At 35.0% G+C, this 16,753-nt stretch overlaps 1 protein-coding gene across 1 annotated transcript; it reads left to right on the top strand.

Annotated features, from left to right (window-relative positions):
- The first annotated feature begins 10,330 nt into the window (after positions 1–10,330).
- LOC146926912 (two-component response regulator ORR21-like) lies at positions 10,331–11,316 on the top strand. Its single transcript, XM_085708113.1, has 3 exons — positions 10,331–10,624; positions 10,714–10,790; positions 10,912–11,316. The coding sequence occupies exons 1-3, from the start codon at positions 10,351–10,353 to the stop codon at positions 11,161–11,163; spliced, it is 603 nt and encodes a 200-aa protein (XP_085564239.1). The 5' UTR covers positions 10,331–10,350; the 3' UTR covers positions 11,164–11,316.
- Positions 11,317–16,753: the final 5,437 nt, after the last annotated feature.

Genomic DNA, 16,753 nt, shown 5'->3' with positions numbered 1-16,753 from the left:
TACATTCTGAACAACAAGCTCTACCTAAAGAAATTTGATGCCAAGGCCCAAAGAGGAATCTGTTTAGGTTACTCTGAAAGGTCAAAGGCATACAGAGTGTATAATTCAGAAACACTTTGTGTTGAAGAATCTATGCACGTTAAATTTGATGACAAGGAGCTTGAAGATAAAACTTCAAAGCAAGGTGAAAGTTTTGCAGAGATACAGGTTCCTGAAGCTACTCCAGAACCTGATCAGATAGCTGAGTCTGAAGATAGTCCAGAAGCTGAACCCACATCAGAAGCGCAAGATGAAACTGCTTCTGATGAAGCACAAGATGGCTCACATCAAGAAGATCCTCCCAGAAACACATTCAAACACAAGTCTTCACATCCTGAGGAGCTAATCATTGGAAACAAAGATAGTCCAAGAAGAACAAGATCACATTTCAGACAAGAAGAGTCAATGATTGGACTAATCTCAATGATTGAACCTACAACAGTTGATGAAGCACTTTCAGATGATGGATGGATCCTAGCTATGCAAGAAGAGTTGAATCAATTTCAAAGAAATGATGTGTGGGATCTGGTACCCAAACCTCAGCACAAGAACATTATTGGAACAAAATGGGTATTCAGAAACAAGCTGAATGAGCAAGGTGAAGTAACAAGAAACAAAGCCAGGCTTGTTGCACAAGGGTATAGTCAACAAGAAGGCATTGATTACACTGAAACGTTTGCTCCAGTTGCAAGATTGGAAGCAATCAGGTTACTTCTTTCCTATGCAGTTAATCATGGCATAATATTATATCAAATGGATGTCAAGAGTGCATTTCTAAATGGTGTCATAGAAGAAGAAGTGTATGTCAAGCAACCTCCTGGATTTGAGGATATTAAATATCCTGACCATGTTTTTAAACTGAAGAAATCACTATATGGCTTGAAACAAGCTCCCAGAGCTTGGTATGATAGACTAAGTAATTTCTTAATCAAGAATGATTTTAAAAGAGGACAGGTTGATACTACACTCTTCAGGAGGACCCTTGGGAAAGATATTCTTGTTGTGCAAATATATGTTGATGATATAATATTTGGTTCTACTAATGCATCTCTTTGCAAGGAATTTTCTGAGTTAATGCAGGATGAATTTGAAATGAGCATAATGGGAGAGCTGAAGTTCTTCCTTGGCATTCAAATCAATCAATGCAAAGATGGAGTCTATGTTCATCAATCAAAGTACACAAAGGAGCTTCTGAAGAAGTTCAAACTTGAAGATTGTAAAGTGATGAACACTCCAATGCACCCTACGTGCAACTTAAGCAAAGAAGATGAAGGAGCTAAAGTAGATCAGAAGCTGTATAGAGGTATGATTGGTTCTTTGTTATACCTCACTGCATCTAGGCCAGATATTTTATTCAGTGTATGCTTGTGTGCAAGATTCCAATCAGATCCTAGAGAATCTCATATGACTGCTGTCAAGAGAATCTTCAGGTATTTGAAAGGAACAACTAATCTTGGACTCCTTTATAGGAAATCCTTAGATTATAAGCTAATTGGATTCTGTGATGCTGATTATGCTGGTGATAGGATTGAAAGAAAGTCAACCAGTGGCAATTGTCAATTTCTGGGTGATAATCTTATATCCTGGGCAAGCAAAAGACAAACAACTATTGCTATGTCTACAGCAGAAGCAGAATACATTTCAGCTGCAAGTTGTTGTACACAACTACTCTGGATGAAACATCAGTTGGAAGATTATCAGATAACTGCTAACAGTATTCCCATTTATTGTGATAATACTGCTGCTATTTGTTTGTCTAAAAATCCAATTTTGCATTCAAGAGCTAAGCACATTGAAATCAAACACCATTTTATCAGAGATTATGTTCAAAAAGGAATTTTAGATATACAATTCATTGATACTGAAAATCAATGGGCTGATATATTTACTAAGCCTTTAACTGTTGAAAGATTTGATTTTATAAAGAAAAATTTGAACATGCACTTTGTATCTGATTAAATGCTTGCTTGCTCCTGAATAGGGTTTTAGGTTCTGAAGTCAGTTCAGAAGCGGTAGTCCATCAGAAGCTCTTTATTGAGGTTCTGAGGAAAACTCGCTTCTGATGATGACGTCAGCATTTGAAGTCCAGAAGCTGGATTTGTTGCTTCTGAATAGTTGAATTAGTGGAAACGTTGGAAGTTACCTTTTAAAAAGTAACTTCTGGCCCACTAACTTGGTAGTTACTCTGTGAACTTCTTACGTGGCCTGTATGTGTTGGTGTATAACTAAAAGGGCAATGATGATTTAAAAGCTTTGAAAGTACTTTTCACGCGCCCCCAATTTTGTCATTAATGTTATGTTTGTTTGTCTCTTTTGAATTGCAATCGTTTTACTTTTAACACTTTGACAATTCACACACTACTCACTCACAACAAACACTTTTGCTCTCAAACCTCTTGCGAAGTAAGCGCATTCTCTCAACCTTAGAACCCTAAAATCTTCATCTTCTTCAAATCTTCGTCAATCATCAAATGGCATCATCAAGCTCAAAAGTTTCAGAATCTACATCAAACATGCAAAGCGTACCAGAATCTGGGTCCATCTACAAAGAGAAGACTATGGATATTCCATGGAAATCCTTATTCGTCCAAGTAGAATCACCAGTGGACTTCACTTCACTCAAGAAGTACGAAGTGGACATGGAAGGCTATGTAGAAACTCAGAAACTGTCTGGATACTTCAACATGCTAAATGGGCCAACTTATGTGAACTTGGTCAAAGATTTCTGGTTAAGGGCTGAAATCGTCAATGGAAAGCCTGTGAAGACAGCAGATAAACCAGCTGGGTCGAAGAAAGGAAAGAAGGAGATTGAGTTGAATCCCACTTCCTTCAGTAGCCTTGAGATAAGGTCTGAAGTGATGGGTATTCCCGTAATCATCACAGAGGAGATAATTGCTAAAGCTTGTAGAATGGATGCAGAAGGAAGATTTCAAGAAATAGTTAAAAAGGATGATGTCCTGCTGCAAAACTACTACAACACTCTTCTGGGTGGTAACAAAGATGCTAAGCCTTCTGAAATGGAGATTCACAACAGAATGTTGGTGAAATTCAGTAACGATTGCTTCTTTCAAAGAGCAGGTGGGTCTGATCAACCCAACAACCAACAGAAGCTAGCAATCTATTTCATGACCAATCTGGAAAAGATAAACTTTCCAAGATATGTATTGGATCATCTCTGCTGGGCTATTAATGAAGGCACAGTCAAAGGAAGAAAACAAGTGCCCTATGGAAGATTGCTCTCTGAGATCTTTTATCAAGGGAGAGTGCTGGATTTATTGAGAAGAACAAGGGATGCTTCTGATAAATGCTTCGAAGTTTCTACTGCAGAAAAGACTATCAGTAGCAAGACTTTGCATTCAATGCACTTTTTCAAGACAGCTCCTAAAGATGAGAAGTGGTTGGAGATGACCACAGAAGAATCTGAGATTATCAGGGACTTTCCTTCCTTAGTTAATGAAAGTAATCCTGAACACTTAGCTAGATTAGTAGCTGAGTACGTCTTGGAGGATGATGCAAGTTCTCAGGAGGAAGCTGCTCTTGCTAAAGGGAAAGGCAAGAAGGCCAAGGCAGTTGCTGTGTCAGAAGCTGCTGTTTCTGATGCACCTAAAGGGAAGAGGGCCAGAACTAGTACTGAGTCAGAAGCTGCTATTGCTAAATCTGAAAAGCAAAAAGTTGCTAAGTCTGTAGCTAAACCTGTCTCTATCAAGGATAAAGGAAAGATGCAGAAAGTTGGTGCTGCATCTATTCCTCAGAAAAGAAGAAAAGGTAAGGCAGATTTGGTAATCACTGAAGAGCAGCTGCAGGAAGCTCTTCAAGAAATAGAGAAAGAAGAGGCTGATCCTAAGCTAAAGAAGAAGAAGGCTCCCCTTCAACTTGTGAGTCCTATGGTTGAGATGACTCCAATAAGGAAAAGGATGGCAGATGAACGTGCTTCTGATCTTATTTCAGACAAAAAGAATCTAAAAGCACAATACACTCATCAAAGAGATGAAAAGCTCAAGGCTTTGGGTTTGGATGACTGTGATAGGTTCTTCAAAAAGAAATTGGCTGAAGTAAGAGCCATTGCTGGTAAGACTACTGAAGACAGCGAGGGAGATGAAATGATGATTACTATGGAGGATGCTCCAGGAGATGGAACTTCAGAAGTAGTTCCTCAAGCTGCTGGTCCACAGAAGATCTCTTCTGAAGCTGGCCCTGCAGTTCAGGTAATCCAGATTCCAGTCACCTCTACCCCCATTTCACCCCTTTCACCACAAGCAACTGAGCAAGAAGAAGACACTTCTGTCTTAGACAATCTTGCTCTCCACTACTCAGGTGAGTTACCTATAGACAAATCTACCTCAGAAAAAGCCTCTGAAACAACTCCAGAAGCAGCTGCTTCTGAAAATGTTGTTTCAGAAAACCCCCATCAACAAACACCTGAACCACATAAACCCACAACACCCCCACAATCACCAATAGCTACCATTGACCCCCAACTCAACACTCAAACATCAACTTCACCACAACAACCACCAACTGAAATTGAACACTCCCCAGAACCAACTCCTATGGATGTTGACATCTCTCAAGTCAATGTTCAAGCCTCAACCTCTACCACACACATTGCTTCTGACCAGCCTTCATCTTCAAACACACAAACACACTTTACCATTCCAGTTCCTAACCCTGTTCAAGATTTGGAAATCAGTGATTCTGATCTTGAAACTCTTGAACAACAACCCACAAACATCCTGGAATCTGGATATATCAATGCTGAGCTTCTGACAATCCTTAGTCAAATGCATAATCTGGTGGATCAAAGAAGGTCAATTGATCTCACCAACGCATATGAAGACTCCTGGGCATCTCTTCAGAACCGGGCAGCTGAGCTTATTGAAAATATAAAGGCTAAATGCATCAGAGTCAAGCAAGCTTCAGTCAGAAGGCTAATGGAGCATTTGAATCAGAGTCTCAGAGTACGAAGTTCTACACTGCTCCTGGCAAACCAGCCTTTCTTCTTAGAAACGGATTACTTGACCAGAGAAGCAATGTTGTGTAAGCTTCTGAAGAAACAGATGGCACAGCAGCAGCAAGAAGCTAGAGAAAGGGAACAGGCTCTTCTCCAGAGGCAACAACAGCTTGAAGAACTGTTGCAAAAGAAAATTGAAGAAATGGAGGAGATGAAGAAACAACAACAAACCAACCCTTAGTTGCACACCTTTGTGTTATTTTTGTTTGTTGTTTGTTTTAAAATTCTTAGTCCTTGCTTCTGAAACCATCTTGTTTTATTTTTATGCTTCTGAATGCTTACTGCTTCTGACTGCTTAGCTGCTTCTGATAATTGGATATTCATGCTCATATATTTTGATCTGATTGAATAAATTAATTTCTTGTATACTCTCTCCTGTTTGAGTTTTTCTCAAATCTTTTTGTCTTTTATGTTTTTTTTTATTATTATTATTTTTTTGATAATGACAAAAGGGGGAGTATATGTGACGAGTATTTAAAGGCTCTGAGCCCCATTAATGGCATTTGAAATTTTTGAAAAACTTCTATCATTTTTTTTACCTTATTGGTATAAGCTATGAACGAACGAAGAAGTATCAAAATTCAAGTAAAATTAATTGAACCATTCTTCTTATCTATAAGTTAATTCTTTCAATGATTCAAGTTTTTAAAGCTCTGATAATTGTTATTGTGCGAAAAATGAATTTAATTAACCTGGATAGAACTTAGGGGGAGCTTACAAACCTCACCTTAAAGACTATCAGACTCAGGGGGAGTTTGAGCTTACAAACCTCAGACTCTGAGCTTACAAACCTCAGAACCCCAAAGTCAACTTGTTAATTAGATTAACAACAATTGATCAATTTTAAATACTTTTGTTTGTCATCATCAAAAAGGGGGAGATTGTTGGAACAAAATGTGTTTAACAATGAACCTTAAAGAGTTTTGATGATAACAAGGTATTAAAAATTGTAAATTGGACTAGCTAATATTTGTTCAAGTGTACAGGATCATAATTATAAAGTTACATCATCATTGGTTCTGAATGAGCAAATAAAGAGCAAAGGAAACAACAAAAATTTGAAGCTTGGACGCTCCTGAAGGCAACTTGTCACTGAAGAGAAAAAGCGCTCCTGAAGTTAAGTCGCTTCTGAAGTAAGGATAGTGCTCCTGAAGTTAAGTCGCTTCTGAAGTAAGAATAGTGCTCCTGAAGGCAAGAAGTCCAGAAGTCATATCCTCAGAAGCTGCATCATCAGAAGCTGCAGAAGTCATATCATCAGAAGCTGCATCATCAGAAGCTGCCTCATCAGAAGCTATTTCACCAGAAGCTGAATCTCAACTGGATTTGCAAAAGATTCAAGAATTGAAGAATTATCAATGCAAAAGCTGTCTATTGGATTCGAAAACACAAACAAAGGATTAGTGGAATTTTGCAACGGTCATTTCAAAGGTGTTTGAAGGCTTGTGCTTGCAATTTGGACGAAAGCGTTGACATTGTACTTTGTACGAATTGTACAACCACGTTCTCCACCACTCTGTTTTGTGTCCACGCTACAAGACAAGAAAACAGCTCCAGAATACGGTCTCGCCTGCATATATGTTCCTTTGGATAAGGAATGGATTTCAAATTGGTTCTTCATAGGACAACAACCAAATCAGGCAAAAGATCATTGGTGAAAGATCAAGCTTCAACAACGACTCTTTGGTGTGCTGGCAATTTCACAACGTCTCTTTCACACCTCTATATAAAGGAGTGAAGACCTAGAGATTTGGTAATGCATGAACGCTGAACGAAAGACTCATAACATTTTTACAAGTGCCAAATCTCTGCTGAAATTGTTCTGCATTCACTTAGAATTTCTGTGTCGCAAAGTCATATCTTAGAAATTCTTAAGTTCATTGAGTCTGTATCTGATTTGTATTGTGAGCACCTCTGATTGTATATCAAGTGTTCAACCTTAAACAATTTTCTGTGTAATTTTGTTTAGTTAGGAAGTCTCTTGCAGTTGTGCTTGAGCAGGAAGTCTCTTGCTTGTGTGCTTGAGCATTGGAAGTCTCTTGCTTGTGTGCTTGAGCATTTGTAATCAGATATTACTCATAGTGAAATCTCCTTGGAAGTGCAAGGGGGACTGGACTACTTCCGGATTGTGGAAGGAACCAGTATAATTGCTTTGTGTCGTTCTTCTTCTCTCTCTCTGTTTTATTCCGCTGCATTTAGATTCTGATTATCACTTCAGAAGCTGTCTCACTTAGCTTCTGATCAGTGTGTTCAGTTTTTAGGAGAAACGAAGAATTTTTCAAAACACAATTCAACCCCCCTTCTTGTGTTTTTTCTCACCTTCAGTTAGTGTAAATTAAGTTTACGTATGTACAACTTATGTAGAGTGCGTGTGTACATACACACACGTAAACTTAGTTTACATTAACTACGTAAACTTAGTTTACATAGTTTAAAGGGTATATTAGTCATTATGGAGTGTAACTTGGATTTTTTGGGGTGTGAGTATTATCTGTCAAAAGAATTTTGTTCTCTAAACTTATTAAATTTTTTGTGAAAACTTCAATTTCATGAAACTTGTTATAGATCATAATTTATGATCTATAATTCATGCTGCGCTTTACATTTTTTCTCGAATTTCCATGATCGTCAACGAATTATGAGGGTAGTGAAGTTGTTCTTCCCTCTCATATGTTCGGTCGATGTCGGTTTCAAACCGACTTCTGCAAGATTAAAGAGTAGAGAACTTTCAATCAAGTAATCTTTCAGGAGACAATCATTGATCTTCCCTCTCAAATTAAGCACTTTACACACTCTACATTTTGAAAGCCATATTTTGCGAATGATATCAATGAATAAGATAAAATTAGTTAAAAATTGATTATAATTTAGATCATAGTATATAAATTAAAATTTGCTTATATTTCGTTTAAAATGTAGAACATTGGACCCTCCTAGTATATATCGGGAACCTAGATATCTTGAACAAAACACATAATTCACTATCTCGCAAAACTCATGTTGATTAAAAATTAGTTCAAACTTATGATCTCGCAATTTTTTTTTTATCAAAGCTATGAAATAAAAAGACAGGAGAGGCCTGAACCAATACAAAGTCACATAGTGTAGAACCTATGAAAGAAAAACAGGAACCATCCTAAGAAAGAAAAAGCCCTAAGGAATGAGGTGTCAAAGACCACCATTGTACAAAAACAAATTATGACCATACTTGGCCAAACAACTACTATAAGACTACCATCTCTATGAAAATTTGAACAAAAGTATTGATGTTTCTAGTTATTTTTTGCAAATGAACCAACTACTCTGTATCAGCCAAGGCAACTGTAGATGTACTCTTTTGGGCACGGGTCCTCATTCCGGCTGAGTTGAAACTATTAGGCTTCACTTTGTTCAAATTATGATCTCGCAATTGTGTGTATAAGTTTTAAGTGGTGTTTGTCACTTCATCTATAGACAAAAAAATTGATCAACATTGATTTCAAATTTGAGCTAGTCCTAGAGACTCACCCTAATCAATTCACAAGGATCGGAATTCAGATTGGCTCCAAGAAAACAGATTGACTTCATATATTATTAACCGTACTTTATGTCTTGGAAAACAATGTGACCAATTTATGATTTGGCATTTTGTTTTAATCCTTATCTTAGTTTTAAACTCATTACCTATTCAAAGAAAAAGTTGCACACCTAACTCTATTTTAATTTGGAAAATCTCTTAAAAGAAAAAAAATATTAGGTGGTATTTTCCGCAAAAGAAAATCTTTATTTCACTTATTTATGAAAAATATTTACCTTTCAAAATACACCTACAATATTAAAAATTGAGGTGTTATGATGATATCAAAGCACGATTGATCCTAGATCTCCTCGTGAATTCATAGTTTTCAACTAATCAAGTGTCGAGGAAAGTTATATGATTTTTATTTTATATGTTTTGTGCTAGTCAACTGATCAACTAAGCTTTGTTGATAAAAGTAGTGAATAATATATAGTAAATGAACTTATATATAGCAGATAATAGATAAACTAGTCGATAACCTATAGCAAATAGATAAATGATATTTGTGTAACTATTTTGTAATTTTTTTTTTTTACAACTCTCACTCATACTCATATTGTGTTCTTACTCTCTCACTTCTTTTTTTTCTCTATTGTATTTGACAAATAAAAAGATAGATAAAGATGGTTTTTTTAAAAATTTGTCATAAAACGGATGTACAAGTATCATTACTTTAACAAATAAACTAGTGGATAAAATTCGTATTGTTTAATAAAATTATTGGTTGAACTTGCTAATTAAATTATTAATAACTAAAAAATAATAATGGAATTAAATTATCAAAAATTTATGTATATAAAATAAAATAAAAGGAATTGTAAATAAAAATTTGACACCCAATAATGTTAAGAATTTCTAAACATAGTACAGCTGTAGAAAATTAAGGAAGCAATGAGACAATTAATGTCTCCCGCTATCTAGCGCGTACTAGGAAACTTCCCACAAGGTCGGTTTCTTTTATGACCGTTGCATTCAACAAAACCCTATAAATATATGTATTCTCTCACTCACTGTCACTTTCTAGAGAGATCACATTCACTCGCTGTTCAAGAATTGCAGTCAAAACCCTAAAAACCCTAACCCTACATACTATAAACATATATTTATGTGTTTCTCACTTTCTTGTTGAACAATTACTCTTAGGTTTGTTGGTTTCTTCTTCGATCAACAACTCACTCTCAAGAACTGTTTTTCGTTTGTGTTTCCAGTCTTCTGACTAAAAATCGTAATGGCTGTTTTCGTTGACAACCCATCATTCCCTGCTGGTCTCAAGGTTATTGCCATTGATCATGACATCACTTTCCTCAACTCTATTGAGGAGATGTGTAATCGATTCCATTATCATGGTTAGTCACTTTGTTAATTTCACTTTATTCAATTCTGAATTTTCTATCTATGTTCTTACTTTTATGTATTTTTATGTTTGTTTGTTTCTTCATTCTTATGCATATTTTTATATGTTTCTTTATTTCAGTTACCAAATGTAACACAGCTTCTGATGCCTTGAATTTGTTGGAAAGAATGGACTGTTTCGATTTAATGTTGATTGATGCTCATATGCCAAACATGGATGCTTATGACTTTGTCCAAAATGTTACCCTAAAACTCAACATTCCTGTCATTAGTAAGAATTTATTCAACTTTACATGATTCATTCATATATATGTACTTAATTAGTGTGAACTGACATTATTATTATTTCTTTTTTGTAGTGATGGCTGTTGATTTCGCAAAAAGTTCTATTATGAAGTCTATTCAATGTGGGGCTTGTACATATTGGACTAAGCCTTTGGTTGAAGAAGACATCAAGAGCATGTGGCAACATGTTGTCAGAAACGGTTCGACTGAAAATAAAGAATATGAAATTGTTGGAAGCTTGGTGGTTGAAGAAAATAGAAAACCGGGTAGAGAAGATGATAACCCCTCAAAAGATACACATGCAAAGAAGGCCCGTTTGTCTTGGTCGCCAGAACTGCATCAACGATTTCTATGGGCTGTCAATCAACTAGGCCTTGATAGTATGGTTCTTTCCTAATTCATTTCTTTGCTTTGTTTGTATTATTTAACAACTCAACTTATGTCCATTTTTATCTCACTTATTTTTCAGAAGCAAGACCCAAAATGATTCTCAAAATTATGGATGTTCCAGGTTTGGGTGTAGGACATGTTGCTAGTCATTTACAGGTTTGTTTTCGGAAGGAGTCTAATTAAATTATTAATAATATACTACATGTATTTTGAGTGATTTTAAATTGAAACTTATAGAGTACTATTGTTAAAATTGTGATTGCAATGTCGTTTGCAGAAATATAGGATTCATTTGAAGAGATCGGCTGATGAAACAAAACGTGGGAAGAAAAAATCAAAGTGGAGTGATAGCTTTCAAGACGAGTGCATTGACAAGGTTCATAGTGATGGCTTTCAAACTCAATCGATCGATCAGGACCAGAACGATAACTTTCAAACTGAGCTGACTGATCAGGACCGGAATGATGGTTTTCTAGCTGAGTGGATTGATTGCGGGACGGGATCCTACCTTTACAACCTGATGGCCTAATATGCAGTTTAAATTTAATCCAAAAATTGCTAGTTTTTATTTTATTTTTATCATTAGTTTTACCTTGCCTTAATGTACTACTGTTGGTATATCACCTAAGCTTTAGGTACAATTCATCTGTGCCTTTTTTATTTTGGCATTTCTATTATTGTTAAAATTGAATCATTGAAAACTTTTTTTTTTATTGCATTCCTTTAAGGTCTATAGCTGGTTCTGAAGAGTGAATCTATTTTACTGATTTCGTAAAGATATTACAGTGATTCTTACCAAAACTGTTATGGGAAAGCACTTCCTTTTTTTAACATGTCCTTGGTTTCAGTTAATTAAGTAAAGTTATCTAGTAATTTGTTATTATAACTTTTGAAACTCAGGCAGATCTTTGACAACGGTTTCAATAAGTACAAGAACCTTGCTTTGTCCATTCAATTTTGGTATGGTTTGGTCTGTTCACTTCAGAGACCAATGTGTAAGGGATGCTACCTTTCAATGAATGGTTGCAGAGAAAAAGAAAAAACGAAAGAAGATTTTTTACCATATCAGAACTAAACATGGCCATATCAGAGGTGTTATAGATGTCCATAGTGACTTTCATATGAGAAATATATTTACTTTCAGGTTATGCCCTACCGAAAAACTTTCATACGAGAAATATATTTACCTATAGACGTCTTGCAACGTAACAATAAGATGTTCTTAAGGAGAACTCCATAAAATCTAGGGAGGAAAGTGTTTTACAGGTTATTGCCTAGAATTGGTTTAGATGTCGAGGTATCGCAGTGAATTTTAAATAGTCATCTATAGTGTTCATTGGATCAACATATTTATCAGCATTGCTCATGAGAATTTACTTTCTTAAGCTGGGATCAATAACTTCTTTGTTACTTATATTGATTTCAGTCATTGAAATTTTCTATCCGAGTAAGATAATCTTTGAATAGTGTATTCAAGAAAGTGACCTCTACCTCCTCGCTAGCATGTTTACTTTTTCTATGATTCTTTCAAACCTGCTGCACAAATGCACATTGCTCAGGGAACTCTGGTGATGCACATTTCTCAGTCATTTAGCAATATATTTGCAGTCACTTGCAGAAAATCTCACATGAAGAAATTGTACACTCTAAATCTCTCACAGATATTAGTGCTACACAATAATTTATGGTTAATGGTTGAGATAGAGCTTTTATAGAATATATGTAATTCTTTTTAGTACATTATTACAAAGCCTTGTACGGAGTACTATATCTTAGTAATGATTAGTTTTGAATTTATTCATTTTCCATTCATTGTCAATTAACGATAGCACTTAATTTAGTACCAAAACTAAAAGCTAAAACAAAAGTTTCATGGTTTGAGGAGTCCTAAGGAGAAAAACATTTCTCATTTTGATCATTGAATCGGACTGCCTTAATACCGTCCACTTGAAGAGTGTTGTATTAGTAAGAGAATTGAGATTTTGATTAAAGGGATGGAGAAATGCCATATTCACTATGTCTCTTGAGATGCAAATAAAGTTGCAGACAATCTAGCCAATTTGTGTGGATAATCGAGGTTCTGGTTTACCATTTGGGGATGACTTCCTGAATTTGTTCTGGTTTGCAATTTAGTGTGTGTATTATAGATTATATGTTTCACATATAATTTAGTTTCCTTAAAAAAAATAAATAGAATTTAGTTATTTGTGAGGATAATCGAGGTTCGATCTGTGACTATAAACTAGGTTCAACTATCTTATAGATTTCTTGTCTGTCAATCCTGAATGAATAATATCTTTTAATGAATAAACTTAACATAGAAAAGCTTAGTATAATTTACTGAAATTAATTTTGCTAACTAACTTAAAATATTATTACCAGGTAGGTCATTGTGTAATTGAATTTCTCATATTAGACACACTAGCAGTCAATGGATTATTAATGTGGCATGTTATTATGTTGTTGTTCTTTAGATTTCTTACATAATTCTGATATCAAATATAATTTTTTATAGTGTTTATGATAGATATTATGTATGCTTTAGAAGAATTTCTTTAGCTGTTTAATAGGAAGATAAGGAAGGAAGAGTTTAAGTGTCCTAGTTGGTTTGTTGAAGAAGGAAGGAAGGGAATTTTGTCAATTGATCCTGAGAATTCTCTATGCTTCTTATTTAGAATATCATTCTTTCACTTTAAGTAATTAATTGAAAAAGATTCTCGCACATGAAACAAATGTGCAGTCTAATCTCTCACAAATGTTAGTGCTACACAATAATTTATGATTAATGGTTGAGATAGATATGAGGTGTTAATAGTAAATATGATTTGAGCATCGTTAATCAAGTCAGCTCAGTTTCTACATGGAATGTGAATTGACTTGAGGTAATTGAAACCTGTCTGGTTTAGGATACGTTGGATCTGTCTTAGAGTTGAAGAATTCCATAATTAATTCTAACTTGGGCATTCCACTAAATATTGTCATTGTTAAAAGAGTTTTTTTTTTTACTGTTGAATCACATTCAAAAGCTTTTCTCATTTTTCATTTTAATGTGGAAGTCGAAGCATGTTTTGTTAAATTTTTACAGAAGAGAAAACCAGAAAGATGCATAAATTTTAAGATAGCTCTATATGACAGAGTTGTTTCAGGATCACATGATAAAATAACTAGGTTGGATGATATGGCATTCCACTTTAAGATCACAATTCTGGAAGGAACACCGAGGCATAGAGATTGTAGAAAAGGTTTGGACATTGGATGATATGGCAATTATGTAAACGCCGCTCGCAAATTCAAAAGGGAGATGCGTCTTAATTAACGCATCTCCTTTTTCATTTTCTTCTTTCTTTATTAACTTTTCCTTTCTTCGTTCAGTTTCAATTTCCTAAGAAAATGAAAGAGTGCATTTCAATACACATTGATCAAGCTGGTATCCCGGTCTGAAATGCCGGCTTGGAACTTTACTACCTTCCTTGAACATGGTAGTTAGTCTCATGGCCAGATGCTCAGGGACATGACTGTAAGAGGAGGAGATGACGCCTTCAACACCTTTTTCAGTGAAACCAGTGCCGGAAAGCATATGTTCACGCATCGCCAACGAAGTCAGAACCAGTGCCTACTCTTATGATATAAATGAAAATAGTGAATTCATTGATTAATAATAGTTGTACAATCTGTTTATGATCAATTGTGGTTCTATGCTAGTTTATTCCTTAACTAATCACATAAGATCAATACAATTAACTACTTAGCAAGGTAACTTGTTGTCTAAGTAATCTAATTCTAACTAACTTCTTTAACATAATCTTCATGATGCAATATCCCCCCACAAGTTAGAGCTAGGTAGATATCCATCAATCCCAACTTGGATAGTAGCATGTTAATAGTTGAGGAAGCAAAATGGCTCAGCGAAGAAGTCTGTTATCCGATCTTTTGGAAGGTACATGCAATAACTTGAAGATTCCAGCTTACGATTTTTCTCTTACTATATGAAAATCTATTTCAAGGTGCTTTGTTCTTTCATGGAAGAGAAGATTGGCAGATATGTAAATAGCACTTTGATTATCACAATACAAAATTGATAGCTTATTTGTTGTGACCTTCAAATCTTTAAGCAAATATGGTAATCACGTAGCAACAACTAAGGCACAATATTTAGCTTCTGATGATGATCTTGAGACTGTGAGATATTTCTTTGTCCTCCATGAGATCAGAGAATTGCCAAGAAAGATACACTGACTAGAGATTGAACTTCTTGTGTCTTCACATCATGTCCAGTCAGCATCAGAGAAACCTTGAAGGTGAACTGGTGAATTTCTAGGAAAGAACAAGTCTCTTTATATTTTAGAACTCTGAATGCATCGTTATTATGTGCATATGTAGGGTGTGAAAGATGTTGGCTCGATTGTTGAGTAATGAAAGTAATAGCAGGTCGTGTAGTATTGAAATAGAGTAGATTGCCAACTAATCTTCTATATGATGCAATACCATTATAAGGTTTACTATAATGATGCAATTTAAACGAGGGGTTAGAAGAAGTGGACATTGGTTTGGAAACAAGAGAGTCGGAATCAGATAACAAGTAAATACACCCTTTTCTTTGACATAATGAGATGTTTGACTTAAAATAAGCAACCCATAATCTAAGGAACTGTTTAAGTTTTCCTAAATCCTTGATTTTCAAAGAGTTGTGTAAAAACTGCTTGACATGTGATCATAATCAAGCGATCTCGATTGAATCTCTGGGCTCACTTGAGTGTGCCTCTAGGGTGTCTCCACAACGTGGTTCATATTCCCTCAACGAATTGGACTCGCCCTAGCCTAAAACACAAAGGATTAAAAACTATATCGACAACAAAGACTCTGATAAATACTAGTAGCATATAACATATAACTTATGAATTCATAGTGGACAACAAATTAACTGATATTTTTTTTGTTTTGAAAACTCGGTATCCGACCTAAAAACTGTGTAATCCGAAGGGTTTAATCCCACAGTTCACATGTTGGAGAGCCTTATTTAAATTAAGTTCTAGCCGATCGAAATTGGTACGTGTGAGTCGAACATAAAACCTTGATAACGGATTAACAAACGTATTAAATTTATAATGTTTAATAAAATTAACTGAGTTAACTAATTAAGTTATTAGTAGCTATATTTTTTTGTGGTGGCCGAGGTTCAAACCTCGGATCTTGCATATTTTATGCATTGTCCCTAACAACTGAGCTAAGCTCACGAGGACGAGAAAAAAAAAAAGAAAGAAAAGAGAAGAAAAGAGAAAAGAAAAGAATTATTAGTAGCTATATGACAATACAATTAATAGTTTAAAAAAATTATAAATTTTAAACGAGTCAATTTAGTAAAAAAAAAGTGTCGCTGTCTTTTAAAAAAAATAATTAAAATTAACGGTTGAGTTAACTGATTAAATTATTAGTTTTTTAAAAAAAATAATTAAAATCAACGGTTGAGTTAACTGATTAAATTATTAGTTTTTTTTTTTTGGTAGTGTCCGGGGTTCGAACCCGGACCTTGCATATATTATGCATTGTCCTTACCAACTGAGCTAAGCTCACGGGAACTGATTAAATTATTAGTAACTGTATGAGTAACCAATTAATAGTTTAATTTTTTTTTTTAAAAAAAAAAATTTAACTAACGGGTCAATTTAGTAAAAGAAAAATTGTCATTGTCTTATAAAAAAATAAAATCAAAGTAATTAAAAAATTTGACAACCTATGTGTAAGTTCCATACACATACAGCTGTCCAAATTAAGGAAACAACGAGACAGGTCACTCTTCACTTCGCTTCTCTATTCCCGCTGTCTGGCGCCTTAGTTGATCCAACAAAACCCTAACTCTATAAATATATCTGTTTACTTCTCTTGATGGATCACATTCATTGTTTCTCTTTCTTGTTCAAGAATTGCAATCAAAACCCTAACCCTATAAATATATCTGTTTACTTCTCTTCTGGAATCACTCACTCACTCTTGTTTCTGTTTATCACAAGTTGTAAACAACGAAACCCTAACCCTATAAGTATATGCCTTTACTTCTCTTCGTAGACTACTCACTTTCTTGTTCTGAGACCTTTGCAAAACACAAACCCTAGTTACTAATA

The sequence above is a fragment of the Medicago sativa genome, chromosome 4, assembly GCF_051527215.1.
Source record: "Medicago sativa cultivar Bolivia chromosome 4, Bolivia_mono, whole genome shotgun sequence".
NCBI lineage: Eukaryota > Viridiplantae > Streptophyta > Magnoliopsida > Fabales > Fabaceae > Medicago > Medicago sativa.
Note: the sequence above shows the minus strand (reverse complement) of the source record. Positions and strands in the feature narration are given on the sequence as shown.

Bases quoted from the DNA above. Each gene is read 5' to 3' on its own strand.
- LOC146926912 (XM_085708113.1), top strand. From the start codon at position 10,351: ATGAAGTCTATTCAATGTGGGGCTTGTACATATTGGACTAAGCCTTTG. The intron at 10,625-10,713 runs GTATGGTTCTTT...CTTATTTTTCAG, and splicing joins CAATCAACTAGGCCTTGATA to AAGCAAGACCCAAAATGATT. The intron at 10,791-10,911 runs GTTTGTTTTCGG...TGTCGTTTGCAG, and splicing joins ATGTTGCTAGTCATTTACAG to AAATATAGGATTCATTTGAA.